We start from the raw sequence: 15,301 nt of genomic DNA, 5'->3' as shown, positions 1-15,301 counted from the left end.
CTTGTAATGAGTGGCCCAGAAATGGGCACAGTACTCAAAGATAATACAAAAGCAAATAATCTGACTGGCACTGCAGGATAAACGCTCTTTTTGTTAAATTCCAGTGGGGTTTCAGGTCTGTAATTTCATAGAATCACAGACTGGCTGAGGTTGAATGGGACCTGTACATGTCATCTGCTCTGAACACTATTTCATATCACTGATGCAAATCTTCACATTAAATTTGCGTATTATTTTTTAATTTACATAGTATTTATGTTAGTAATATTTCTACAGTAAGCAAAAAATGTATAACTGTAGCTATGATATTTTCTGAAAAATCATTTCCTTAGGATTTTTCCTCCTGAGAAGCTGAGAGGCCTCAGGAACAAAATGTAAACAATGATTATCTGCTGCTGTGGAATGCAACAGGTGGGTCTGTGATTGGTCTCATGTTGGATGTTTCTAATTAATGGCCAATCACAGTCAGCTGGCTCGGACTCTGTCCGAAACACAAGCTTTTGTTATCACTCTTTCTTTTCTATTCCTAGCTAACCTTCTGATGAAATCCTTTCTTCTATTCTTTTAGTGTAGTTTTAACATAATATAGATCATAAAATAATAAATCAAGCCTTCTGAAACATGGAGTCAGATCCTCATCTCTTCCCTCCTCCTCAGACCCCTGAGAACATGGTCACGTATAACTTTATATTAAAACAGAAAGACTCTAATATTCATTATTTATTAAGCATACATGCTTCATTAGCAAGAATTTTACAGAACATTTTTCCTCTTGCAAGATAAATATTATAAAAATCACTCATTATTATGTTTAATGGAATTGATTTGGACTTCCCTGTGCAGTTTATTGCCCATGAACTATTTACAAACAACTGACAGTGTTAAGCATGTGTAAAAAGAATGATTCACAGGAGTTCACATTCTTACCACATCTTTTTTCAGATTCATCTGAACCATCTGGGCAGTTCAAGACTCCATCACAAAAGAATTCTTCACTAATGCAGGTTGCACCATCAGCACAGAGTTCAGCAGGTGGCAAACACTCAGCTGGAATAATAAGGATGAGAGCAATAACAGCACAACAGTAATGCAGTCTCACTACAAAGGAAAATTGACTTACCTCTGCTTGCTTTACCACAAATCAAATCAACCACTCTATTGTGTTTTACAAAACTGCATTTTTAGAAGCCTGGAATGAAATATCACATACTAAAAAGATAAATTTGGCAGAGAATGGAGAGAGTTCTCAGAAGTGAAATATGTTTTGAAACCAAGCTTGAAGCAAGGCTGGAAGAAAATGTCTGTGAATTCCTTTTTTTTTTCCCTTTACACAAATAAACTACTTTGTGCAATATAATGAATAACATTTTCCAATTTCTTGTGTTCATATAATGTGAGAAAATTGTACTTTGGTTTAAAGAACAGTGAATAATTTCTGGGTTTAGGTAAATAGAATTAATTGATTTCTTCAGCTTTAACACATCACACTGTTGCACCTCATCATGCTAAGAAATCTGATTTTTTAACCAGTATATCCTAAAAAAAGAGCCTTTAGATTCTTAAGCACCAAAATTATCAGAAACCATATTCTATTCAGATTTACAAATTAAATGTGTAAGTTAAGAGCAAATTTCTGTTAGAAGAATAAATGGGCAGATCCTTGAAATTGTAGGTCCTGCTAATAGTCTTTTTCTAGAGCATAAATGTTCATCTACTGCAAACAAACTCTTAGTCTTCAGAGGGTTTTGGTCCTAGATATCTTTAGAATTGAAGTAGGTCCTATTAAAGTGAACAGAAACATGCAGCTAAACTAAGCTTTGGAGAACTACTGATTTGAAAATTGTTAAAATTGCATTAAATTCTATAGAACTATTCACACAGTTCCTTGTCTCTACTTCAATAAATGCTTACAGAAAAAGGTCAACATTTCTGATGCAAGAAGGAAGAATAGTAATCTGTAAAATTTCATTTTTTTCTTTTTTTTTTTAGAGCTGTTAGTTCTGTAATCAGATTAAATACGACATTTTACTGTGTGTCCCAGACTGCAATTGGCGTGGATGTATTGCAGTACCTCAAAGTGCTTTACAAAACATTCTCAGTGTTGGCAATGCAAATGTCACAAAGCCACAAGATTTACCATTTTGCATCCAACTGGAAATTAAAATGAACCAAACATACTCCAGTAAAGTGTTGGAGGTGACACAGGGCCAGTGAATGAATCTCCACAGATGAGCAGAGACAAAACTGAGCATTCTAGATCCAGAGCAAAAATTCCAACCAATAACCCAGGAAGAGATTTTGCACAAGCCCATCAGGAAAGAAATCATTGTTTACACACAACCTGATAAATCCTTGGTTTATTCAACTCAGAAAACTAAACAGCACTGCCACCTCCTGGATTGAAAGAAATCAATTTTTCCTGCTTAAACATTATGACTCCTCTTTTAAATTGCAAATTACCCTAAATTGTGCTGTAAGTGTTACATTCAATTAAATAAGGGCAGTAAACACATAAGACTTGAACACATTAGACTGTTTGCAGAAATCATATATATTTCACTATATAAGAAGGCTGGAGAATGTTTTCAAAGACTCAAACATTTTCAGCTTTCTGTCTATTGGAAGTCACACTTTGCTATCTGTTTGCTTATTTTATTTTCCTCATAAAAGTAAAAAAAAAGAATATGAATTTTAAAAAAAGAGCAGTTACTATTAGTGCCAATGTGTGCATCAACATGCATAACACATCCAGCATTTTTTGTAGCATGTACAGTCTTAGAAGTCCCTTCTCCTTGAAGAGGTCTCCTTGGTCTAAGGCAAACCTGCATATCCTGAATTTTCAGGAATGTAATACAAGGATTGAATCCTGTGAGGAAGAGTCTGCACATGAGCAGTGCAATTTTGCAGTTTCAGATTGCTCTGTGGAACCTCCCTGCCCCTCCACACACACACAGTTACTCACCCACTGTTGTTGAGGGCTTGATTGTGGTGATTTGTCCTGAACCTGGACAAACACAACCCAAAGTTAGAATTCTACTTCTTGTCGCTGCCCTGCCCCTCCACACACACACAGTTACTCACCCGTTGTTGTTGAGGGCTTGCTTGTGCTGAACTGTCCTGAACCTGGACAAACAAAACCCAAGGTTAGAACTCTACTCCTTGCCTCCTCCCTGCTCCTGAACCCCTCAGCTGTCCTGAACCTGGACAAACACAACCCAAAGTTAGAATTCTACTCCTTGCCCCTTCCCTGCGTATCCTCCACACACACAGAGTTACTCACTCACAGTTGTTGAGGGCTTGCTTGTGGTGAGCTGTCCTGAACCTGGACAAACACAACCCAAGGTTAGAACTCTACTTCTTGCTCTCAAGGAGCACCTCTGTTTTTGCTTGGGCAGAATTAAGGAGCAACCAATCTGCTTTTATAGCTGCATTATTGCAGATATTAAAGAAAAAAAAAAAAAAAAGAAAAAAAATGCTCCCCGCACTCCAGGTAGTGCCAGCTTGAGTGGCTTGGTCCTGAAGCTCCAGTGTCACAATAAACATAAGAAAAAATTATGTGAAATCCAAGTGTTATTGAAACAAAAGATTCCTTTCCTCCTTCCCCCTTCCCCCCACTAAAAGAGGAGCTATTACTGTGACTTGAGGAGGTCACTGGGGTGAGAGAAGGACGAGAATCTTGTTTCTTGATCAGAAGGTTGGATTTATTGATATATGATATATAATACATTATAACTATATTAAATAGAATAAGGAGAGAAGTTGCAGAGGCTTGCTAAGGTAAGAATAGAATAGAAAGGAAATAAATAATAAAGTTCTGTGTCTAGGGACTCTGTCCCCAGCTTGCTCTTGTGATTGGCCCTTAATTAAGAACTTGGAACATGAACCAATCACAAGTGCATCTTATTGCATTCTACAGCAGTTGATAATCATTGTTTACATTCTCTTTCTGGGGCTTCAGCTCCCCAGAAGATAGACAAATCTGAAAGAAAAGATTTTCATGAAAAAATGTCTGCAACAAGGAGCAATTCTTTCTTGTCTTCCCCTGTAAAAGTTCTGACCCGGAGTTGGTGTCAGGGAACTTGTAATGAAACTCGTGGGATCCGTTGAAACAAGAAAAGTTATGACAACTTCAGCCTTAGTACTAAAAGGGAAATGTACATTTTCTGACAAATAAAATTGCTCTACAAATAAATTAGGAGCTTCCAACCTACCTAGTGTTTGTCTATTTACATACAGAGGTGTGTATATATATATGTGTGTGTGTATGTGTGTGTGTGTGTGTACATATTTACCCATGAACAAATGCCTGGGTAAATAAGCAGATACGTATCAGTGATTGTAAACTGCAAAACGTTCTGGAAAAATGGAATGTGTATTTGTGATTGCTCCAACAGAAGTTCCACTTCATTGAGGATGCACCTGGCACTTCCAGCTCCCAAACAGTCTTTTTTCTTTTCCTCTCTGAATTTGCTTTAGCATCTCTGTTTACTATTTCTACTTTCTAAATTAAGACTCAAATATGTGAGTAGGATAATGATGTCTTTGACTGAAAACAATTCCCAAGTCACTGCAGGTACTGGATCCTGTACCTGTTTATAAGATTAAGGGCCAGAAGGAATAAAGTAGAAGATGCAGTAAGGATTTCTCTTAGTTTGTCACCCATCAGATTTGTGGTCAGAAGCTGCTGACCACTGGCCATCACCAAATGACTTTTGTTAGGTATTCCTGCTCTCCCAGACCTAGTGCACAAACTTGCAGGAGGATTTCCCACCAATTTTTGATCAGAACTTGCTTATTTAGCAAATACTGTTAAGCTGAACTGGGCCATTCTGTTTACAGTGCATTTTGTGTCAGCAAATTTAGGGACACAATTTCTTTGGCAGAGAGAGAGAAGAGCAGTGAATAGATGGACTGTTCTCACAGCTACTGCAGAGAAAAAAAAGCTTAATTCATACTATCACAGGTTTTCAAAGAGATACACACACACACATATATACATATGCGAATCCCAAGTGTTTCAATAACTTCAAAAGATATATATATATATATACACATATATATTTATATATATATAAATATATAATATTATATATGTTATATATATTATATTTATATTATATAATATATTATCTAATATTATATAATATATATTATATATATATGTGTGTGTGTGTATATATATACGCATATATATATATATTTATACCAACATATCTGTCTATACATTTACTACAGGATAACCAATTTAGAAGGAATTAAACATTCCAAGACATAAAACATACATGCATGCAGGAGCAAACAGTTCTAAGAAAACAGTTATCAGGGAGCTGCATCTTGAAAACTGCTGAAAAATTGTGGTTGCTACAGATGTTCCCAAAAGTGCATGCACAAGTTGACAGCAAAAAGGAAAACACAGGAGAATGACAGAAGCAGCAGTGATATAAGCACAATTACTAGAAAATCTCACTAAAGTTACAGGTTGAGATGGCAAAGGATGATTTTAGGGTCAGCAGAGCCATAACCCTGCATCCAGCAGGTGTAAATGTACCTGGTATGGTAAAATGTGGGTATATTGTGACATTTGGACTGAAATATAAAGAATAAGGAAGCAGGAAATATTAACAAAAATACAAAAATGACCTAAAGCAGACCCAAGGCCAAGGGAGAAGAAATTCACATCAGGAATATTGTTGGCATTCCAACCTTGGGTGCTGACAATTCTCAACTCCCTTTCCCTTTGCTTAGGAACCTCCCCCAGTCTCCAAATTTTGCTTGAGGATGATTAGCAGCATTGAACTTAGGAGCAGGGGAGCATTAAGATAACATGCCAGAGGAAGGGACAGATAGGGATAAACCTGAATGTTAGCAGTTTAAACTGTATCTTTGGGAATAGACACAGTACTTGCACACTTTGGACTATACACGTTGGAAGGCCTGTAACCAGACTAACAGTAACTCTTTCATCACCGCGGCTGTAATTAGAATATCAATAAATACTTGTCTCCTATATTTATAAGGGCAGTTGTTTAGCTTCTGCTCTGGTACCCTGTGCCCTGGAGAGTTTGTGTGTGATAATTTGAATCAGTTTGTGTGTGACTATCTGCACCTAGTGCTATAAAGCACTTACTGTATTGTTTATCTCTCTTGCTGACTTTTGGCAGCTTTGTAAGACTAAATTTGTCTGCTTTGTGTCTTATCACTGTAAAACTTCCAGGGATAGTGGAAGAAAATCTGTCTCTCAACATTGCTTAGTAAATCAATAACCACAACATGAGAGCAGGACTCCCCACCCTGATCTACCTCCTCAAATCTACAAAATCTTCAGCTTGCAGCTCAGCTGGTTAATGGAGACTCAGCCTTTGGTTTGATACTCTAATTAAGCTCCTACAGATTTTGTACAGACTACAGATCACTCAGTGCTTTCTCAAATAGTCAGAAATGGGGAAAGCAGTTAATTAGCACTGAATGGACCCTGGCAGTCAAGCCCCAGCTGCAACCAGTGCAGATGTCCTAAGTTAGGTGAGCTGAACAGCAATTCTTGTTTTCCTTCATCTTGTATTGGTAACAAAAATTAGTGCCTGCTTTGAGAAAGATACTGACCTGATGAGGTTAAAGGTGTTGCTGTAGTAGGATTTTCAGCAGCTACTGGAAGAAAACAAGTTCATTATAAGCTTCTTTTATAGCACAGAGTCTAGTTTTAGATGTCAGAAATAAAGATTAAAAAGAAATCAGCCATGACTATTTCTCATTGAATCACCATCAGTGTCCTGCTTCCCTCCTTTTGCTTCATCCTGCTCCCAATCTTTTCTCAAACTCCATGATGTTACCAAGGAAGAAATATCCCAAAAATGAGTGGGAGCTATGAGGTTTCAAAGCCACTGCAGTTCCTTTTAGTCCTCAATCCCTACTGATTGTATTGCACATAAAATGTCTTCACCTGGGAAATCTCTCTCAAGGCTTTTTACTCTATGGAGGGCATAGAGTCTTAGGGCACCTGTGTCTTAGAGAACAGTATTTAGAAGAGTTGAGTGAGTTAAAATTAACCTGGGATAGTTTACAAGAAAGAAAGTTACTTTTAATCACTGTGAAAACTCACTTCAAGCAAGTCATGCCTGTGTGACAGCTCTCTCCCTCTCTGAAATAGGAATGACTCTAGCAGAACGTATTGAAATACACCATTCAAAAGTGCCCCATATGATTGTGATTGTTAATTAGTTACAATTATTTCATTGAAGCACTCCTGGTAGAGTGGACAGGTGATTTCTCACGTGAAAAGAGGCATTTTAATGAACCACAACAATAAAAGTTTGACTACTTCAAAGTTCATCAGTGGATGAACCTTTTAAGAGGCACTTAATTAATTTTTTGGTGGCATTTCTGAAGTGTAATGAGCAATCAATTTCCACAGTGTTGTGTGGTAATTTGTAACAAACAAGCAGTAAAGAGAACTAAATATGCCCAGACTCTGAATTTAGCCTTTGAATACTTGAAGTACTTAGCAAAAAATGCAGCTTTTAGTATAGATTAAGAGACATGGCACAGCAGATTGCCACTCCTCAGTTTTTACTTAGTGGTAACTCCAGCAGGTCTTCAAATGTCAGCTTACCAACTTCTGCTTCAAAGAATTCAGATTGTTTTTTAACGTCATCCTCAGTGAAGGGCTGTTTTGAAGGTTTATTCAGGTAAAAAAAAGAAGGATTCTCACTGATCTTGAAGGGCTGCCATTTAGACTTTGATATATTTTCTAGTACTTACATAAAATATCTGTATATTTGCAGAATTTAAAGCTACCTAGTCCTCAAAGCCCTGTTCCTTTCTCCACCACTTACATTTACCTAGGTTCTACAGGAATATGGAGCCAGTTCCCTGGGTGCACTGTTCCCAAAGCAGTTTGTTTTCCTACAGGACATATTTTTCAGCAAATGAGTATTTACTCACTGCCACTCTGAGCCCTTCTCTCATTCTTTAGCAGAATAAAATTGTAACTGTATTTACGTATGAAACAACATGGTTGGGGCTTAATTGCTTTAATTAGAGGGCTAAAAATTACAAATATTATGCTTCATAAGAAGTGAAATTGAGTGGTTTTCAATGGGAAACCGCTACCTTGCCCTTTACTCCCTCCTTAGGGAATGTACACAATGCTGGTCATACTTTCTAGTAGAAAAGGTTGTAAATTCTTCTTTAAGCTGCTACTGAAAGTTATGGAATGTTGGAAAAGTAACAATCCAATTACTGTTTGGGAGACAAAACTTTCCTTCCTGCTACCTGTAGTTCTGAGGCATTTTTAGAATTAAAACCAAAAAATACCCGAAAAAACAACAAAAACCCAAACAAAAAAAAAAGAAATAAAAACCTCAAAAAAACCAACTTTCTAATATTACCTGTGATTTGTATGCTGTTCACATCAATTTTCAAAGTCTCGGTAGGGTTATTTGCAGTGACACCCAAAACCAGCTCATTTTTTATTTTCTCAACTGTTGCCATCTGGGTAAAATAAAGGGTGAGGATCACAACCACACTAGCAATGCAAAACAGAGAAATTAATTAGTTATTCAAACTGATGAAAAAATCTGCTATGCAACATCATCTAGACAATATTTCATTCTAACTCTGGTTCCAATGGCAAAGGCAGATTGATTTTTAAATATTGGCTGGCAAAGATGATATAAAGAAACATCTCTTAATCATCAGGTCAGTTTGAATCTTGGAGAAACTTTGTTTTTTCTTTATCTACTCTTACTCTCACTATCAGAAAAAAAACCTACAAGACAACATTAATTTCAATTGCTGCAATAGAGCTGAAAACTAAAGAAATAGCTTTACTGTTGCTCAACAGGTCTGTTAGTCTTAGCCCTAAAATATTGAAGGTGAACCTGGAAGTATTACTAAAATTGTATAATATGGCAAAATATAATACAAAGTGACCATTTTTATAAAGAAAATCTGTGGATGCTGCATTTTTGCAGATCTGCTCTGTGATTGTCTGGATTCTCACAAAGAAACAATGATGGCTGAAAACAGATATTTAGAAATTGTGGTTAAACTGCATTTAACTTCTATGAATTTTATCCAGAGTGTTTTCTGTTTGTTCTCTCCATCCTTTCTAGACACTATTATGAAGTTTTATATTTGCAGCTAGAGTAAGATAATGTTGAAGTATGACACTTGCCAAAGATAAACATTTTCTCCTTTACTTAAATTTAGGTGTAAACTTTTTTACTCTTAAACTACCCACTTGCAACTGACTCAGTAGTGCTCTTTGTAAGGAGTGATTAATCCTGTGATTTGTCATTTTGCTGAGCATAGTTTGTAGTTTGCAATATGCAGAAAAGCTCTCCTTCTTACTTATTTCTGATAACTACTAGGCCATGCTGAGCAAACAAAAGCTTTTATTGCTCTCCTTGTGACTCAGCAGCAGCGTTTCAAGGGTGAAATGCCAAGTAGATTGCCTGAAGGGGTAAACACTTTTTAAATGAAAAGAAAGTAAAGTCTGAGACAAAGTTATTAGATGGAGAAGTTAAAACAGATCCTTACTGTTGTATTAAAAACAAGATCCAAGGTTCAAACCCAGCAGATTTTCTGCAATTTCTATGATTGTTGTGTCAAGATACAGTGGTGGGACGAGTTCTGCCAACACAGATATTTACAGTGCAGATATCAAGATTCCCATTTTGGTTGACAGAAAGAAATAAGCTGTTCTTTGGCATAATTGGTCTCCTCCTAAAAGGTATCTAAATTGACCAGATGAGAAAACTAAAAACCCAGCACTTACAAAGGCAGCCTTGAACAAACCCCTCAGAGATGTCTCCATGTTTGATGCCCGGATTTTGATGAGAAGAGTCCCTTTCTTTGTGCAGAACCCAAATTTCCTGAGTGGATTTACCTACAAGGACAGCACTTTGGAAGTGTTGCTGCTGCTGTGCAGTCCATTCCCTTTATGTTATATAATCCTTTATGAAGCGATCATACTCTGCTTTCTAGCTAATAGGGTTATGTCCTCACTATTCCAGTCAAGATTGCTCCAATATTAATCTGCTTCCCATTACTTATTGATATTCATGGCCAGATAATATCCCAATATCTTGTCTGTGGTTTTTTTTTCAAGGACAATCATTCAAATAAACAAATCTCCTCTACATATTTATCAACTTTATGTACTTACACTGATATTGCAAGAACATGTGGTAGCACAGAACTATTGATCTGTTTTCATGTAATGTGCACTTTAATTTTCTGGGTTCACCTATGAGACAGCAAGTTATACCATTCGTTTCCCAGGGTTCTTCAGTTCTGCTAGAGTCAATCTTTTATCCTCTGGTTTGTTCTTGCCTTTCACAGTGTGTCATTAGACTTCTCTTGATTTAAAACTCGAGTTGCTGGTAGTGACATGAGATCTGACCTCAGTTTAACAAGTTTTACATGAGCAAATTCAGCACAAACCTATATCTTTTCCTTTCTAGATAGTTTCTCACCTCTCTCACTCTTCCATTTTTCTTTCTAAATCGACAGTCCCAGAGACTATCACCTTTTTAAAATCTAATCCTAAAGAAGTTTTAAGACAAAAGATGTCTTGAAGCTTCATCCTCTTTAGAGGGCCTTATCTAAATTATAAAAATGTTTGGGTTTTGGTTTTTTATAAAAAAAAAATTTATTCACAATCCACAGAAGAACTGTCTAAATTACTAGTATCATTGTCTCTTGCCTATATTTTAAGTAAACTTTGTCATATACAATTACCTGGTCTCTGATGTCAATCTGTCATGATCATCTTCTGACCTCCTGTAGAAAAAAGAAAAACAATAAAAAAGAAAAACCACAACCAACACCACATGGTTCCCATTGGGATTAGAATGTTTTGGACACCATGGGAACACATCCTGGAATTGTGTAATAATGAGAAACAGTGTTACAGGTGTTTTGCTAAATCAGAACCTTATTAAGAGTAGTGAAGAAGGAATTAACAGCACAGACCTGGCTGTATAACTTTTGTCAGCAGGTCTTCAGTAGGACAACCACACCTCAGAATATTGAAAATGAGCTTTACTAAATGAAGCAGATCTCAGTGTACCAAATTTATGGAATCTTTAGGACACAGAAGCTGCAGCTTTTCCTGATGTCAAGTGACAGTCTTACTTGTTAAAGCCCTAAGGAATGTGAATTAAGTGGATCATAGGGACATATCAGTTCCTGAGCCTCCAGGCTTTGGCCAGGAGATCTCTAACCTGAAATTTGTTCTAGATGGCAAGGATCAGCATCCCTGTGAACAGCACCTTGGCAAAAAAATAATTCAGCAGTTTTTTGAAATATGGAATTTTTCTGAGTGGGTGTTTGTTAGGGCTCAGCCTTACTGGTTTGGTCGAGGCAGGAAATTTCACCCAAGGAAACACACTGGTGTCAAACTGAGCACATTGGAAGATGTAAGATGTAAAAGGCATAACATAGGAGGTTCCCAAGGATGTCTTGATAATCAAGGTAAATACTTCTGAGAGAAATATCTAAGTAAGGACTTTTGACATTTATTTTCAAAGTTAAATTAAGCTGTACCTACTTGAACTGGGAGATTTCACATCTCTCAAACTTGTGTTTCAGATCACTTTCATGAAAGATATTTTGTACCTATATGAGAAACAGGAATCTTGAACCAATACAATAATAGAAAACCCCCCCAAACTATATAATAATATTATAATAATAAATAATAATATATTAATAAAAATAAAGTAATAATAATTAAATATTAATAATAAAGTAATAATAATTGAATATACGCACATTCTCAAACCATAATCATGGTTTCAGCACTAAATAACTTTTTCTATACTACAAAAACAAAGTATTTCTTTGATGATTCACTGATTTTCTCAAATAAGGAATATAATTGGCTCTGACCAGGCTTAGGACCTGAAATAACCCTTTTTTGGAAAGAAAAAATATCAACAGCAGTTAATGGTAAGAAATTAATGTACCTACAAATAGTCTTGAATAAACCACAAGCTGATAGGTTCTTACCAATTTTTCGACATCAAAGGCAAGGACTTTGAAATCAGCTGAGGAACTGTTTTGTAAGGTTGAAGTGAAAGACGTGCCAGAGACTATTTTTAATATTCCCATATAGCTATGAGTAATCCTCTCTGCTTCAACTAGATAATGAAAAAAAAAGGTGTTTTAATTATATAGAAATAAATGAAAAATATTACATTAGATTTTATTTCACACAGATCATCAATACAATGATTTCTAGGTTTTTTTTACTGCTTTTTGATCAGAGATGTTCTGCCTAGAAAAAAAGACTTTTCAATGTTTACAATAGTTGTATTGGTAATCATATTTTTATGAATTCTATTTGCCCTTAGCTCTCATTACTTTCAGTTTTGTTTTAGATGCTGTTTTCCTGCAACACTGAGTGCATAAAGGATATAATGATATGCCTGGTTCTGTCCAACACAAGGGACAGAGATAAATGAGAAGGCAAATAGTGAATTATGAGTATTTTGTATGTTCTGGATAAAAAAATATTATGAATTATTGCCTCACACTTTATGTATTTTTGCCCTTTTTTATATGCATATGCTGGTTTCGATGACAGCACTGGAAACATCCAGTGTCAGAATAGCGAAATTATTTTTGACCTTTTTCACCAATACATACATGAAATTCTGGGAGAATTTATAGAGAAATTAGACAACTGATCCTTGCTGCAAACTTAATCTTGATTTTAATATGCTACAGGACATGAGGTATACATAAAGGAATTCATTATACATTAAAAAATTATTTCTTCATTGCGTAACATACTGGAAACTCTCAGAAAATATCTGAATTAAAGTTGATTGATAGGAAATGCCTTTTTCTTACTGGCTGCAGTACCAGTGGTATTTTAGGTTGTGTTTGAAGGCATTAACATCAAAGCAAGTTTTAAGACCAAAGCAGATGTCAGAGACAGAAATATTATCGTTCATGGCTTAAACATTGTTATAAAGGAGTTTTGCCCATTATGGCAAAACAGCATAAAGAGGCTGTGACCACCAAAGCCCTCTCGTCCCTGAGGACACCCCCTAACAGGAACCTGGGCATTCCCACCTGGCCCAAATGTATATTAATCCACTTGATTCTGTGTTTTTCAAGAAACCCTCACCACCAAGAAGATCAACATCAGGATCCATGGAGTTGATATTTTCTACTTAATCTTTCTCCACCTTACTCTCCCCTCCCAAGCCCCTCTTTCCTATTTCTTCCTTTTTATCTCTCACTTATTTACTGTTAGATAAAACCTGTAATATTGACTTTGGCATACAGTCTCATTTGCACGTTAATTTGGGCAGAGGCATTTCTAATAAATTTAATAACTGAATCATAACAGCAGATAAGCAATAAATACTACAATGAACAGTTTATTATGGAAGGCATAGCATAGTGACACCAACTGAATATCAACTAATAATAGCAGGCTGCTTTGATCTTCTTTGAAAGCTGGTCTTTAAAACAATTGAAAATCTATTTAAAAATATTTCTGAATAGCAAGAGCCTTTTAAAATTATATATCAACTATAATTAAAAATATGTTCTAATCATATTTTTTAAAATATTTTCCTATTTTTCTTCTAAAAACAAAGTCATTAAATAAAAGCCTGTCTCTAGATTCAATAATACACCTTTTTATTTTATTGGAGTGTGATAACATTCTGGTAAGAAGGTAAGAAAGTTGGTTGCTGGTGCAGTTTTTAAAACCTGGAAACAAAACCAATGGCAACTGAAGGAACAAGCATGATATTTTGACATAATGTTTTTGGTTGGTTGCTTTTATTTTTTTAACAAATGTCTTACAGAAAGTTTAGTCTTCATGGAAATTTAGCCATCAGAATGAAATAGTGTGGGTTTTTGATTAATGAAAGCAGCAAAATCAGCAATGTAGCACAATATTTCTTCAGCAACAAAAAATCACTTTGAGACTCTCTCTAGCAGCTCCATATCCCTCACATGTTTTGGAGCCCTGAACTGGATGCAGTCCTCCAGATGTGGCCCTTTCACTTATATACACATGATTTCTTAACCAAAATTTTAATTCCATTTAAAAATCATGAAACATTGTATCTATCTATCTATCTATCTATCTATCTATCTATCTATCTATCTATCTATCTATCTATCTATCTATCTATCTATCTATCTGTCGTATAAATCAATATATATAATATGTATAAAAATATAATAAATATATTATATCAATATATATATTGATATTTTAATTTAGTTTGCTTTGAGCATCAGTAACTTCTTCCATTACATTCAGAGCACTGAATAAAGACTAAGAGTGACTTTACCTGGGGCAAATAAACTGACGGATGCAGGAACTCTCTCATACCAATAAATGACTTAAAAATATTTTTTAAATAAAAAATTAATATATTCCAAGGGATGGGCCCCACAAACTTTAGGAGATTATTAGCCTTTCAGTGGATTATTTGTATTCTGATTCAAAAAAATTTCTCTGTTTTCCATATTACCTTCACTAGTTGATGAATATGGGGGAATAATCCAAGCTTTATGGCTTGGATTGCATCTTAGGGATCTTTTCCAAAGCCTAAACCATGACAATTATTTTATATATCTTCAGAGTATGATTATAGAGCTTGGTGTTTCCCCCTATTTTGTTCACATCATTTTTCAGGGGAGGAAAACACATAAACCCTAAAACACCACTTCCCCTGCCCCCAGCATTAAAAACATAACATGAAATAAAAAACCAAAAAACCAAAAAAACCGAAAGCAAACAAAAAAACCCAAAAAACAGCAACAAAACAAACAAACAAAACCCCCCCTACAATTTTAAGAGCAATGTCTTTAAAGTCTAAGGAATTCCTAGAAGACTGTAGCTAAAGGTTGGCCACTTACCTCGTTCCAACTCCTGGATAGATAACCAAGAAAGTACAATCAGTCCAACACAAACACACACAAAAATTGCAAGCAGAGAAGCAAAGAAAATCTCATAGCTACTAGGAGAAACATATTTCTCATCAGATGGTTTTTTCAGCTTCATTTCTGTCTCAAAAACTCGTGTGAATTAAGGCCTGAAAGGACACAGCTTGAGAAGGAAAGTAATAATCCACACAAAGAGATATTTATAGGAGTTGCTTGTAAATGAATTACATCATAAAACTTCACTGACACAGGTTTTTACAACATTCTGAGCAGTCATAATCATGCACAAGATATGCAAATAAGAAGAAAAGAAATCCACTCAGAGGGGAAGCACTGAAGACACTTGTCTCAGATAAGACACAAGCAGACCCACAGAAAT

General features: G+C 35.6%; 1 protein-coding gene across 1 annotated transcript in view; it reads right to left on the bottom strand.

The window, feature by feature from the left end:
• The window catches only part of TMPRSS15 (transmembrane serine protease 15), a 51,449-nt gene extending 36,409 nt beyond the window's left edge, over positions 1-15,040 (bottom strand). Inside the window, exons 1-9 of the mRNA XM_063150348.1 lie at positions 14,896-15,040; positions 12,013-12,143; positions 11,552-11,619; positions 10,741-10,782; positions 8,385-8,521; positions 6,601-6,645; positions 5,549-5,586; positions 3,281-3,386; positions 928-1,047 (exon numbers count right to left, since the gene is read on the bottom strand). Of these exons, the coding sequence (XP_063006418.1) occupies positions 928-1,047; positions 3,281-3,386; positions 5,549-5,586; positions 6,601-6,645; positions 8,385-8,521; positions 10,741-10,782; positions 11,552-11,619; positions 12,013-12,143; positions 14,896-15,040 (832 nt within the window). The remainder of the gene's footprint in view (positions 1-927; positions 1,048-3,280; positions 3,387-5,548; positions 5,587-6,600; positions 6,646-8,384; positions 8,522-10,740; positions 10,783-11,551; positions 11,620-12,012; positions 12,144-14,895) is intronic.
• Between the last annotated feature and the right edge of the window lie 261 nt (positions 15,041-15,301).

Source organism: Melospiza melodia, chromosome 2 (assembly GCF_035770615.1).
Source record: "Melospiza melodia melodia isolate bMelMel2 chromosome 2, bMelMel2.pri, whole genome shotgun sequence".
Lineage (NCBI taxonomy): Eukaryota > Metazoa > Chordata > Aves > Passeriformes > Passerellidae > Melospiza > Melospiza melodia.
This window is presented reverse-complemented; position numbering and strand designations above follow the sequence as displayed.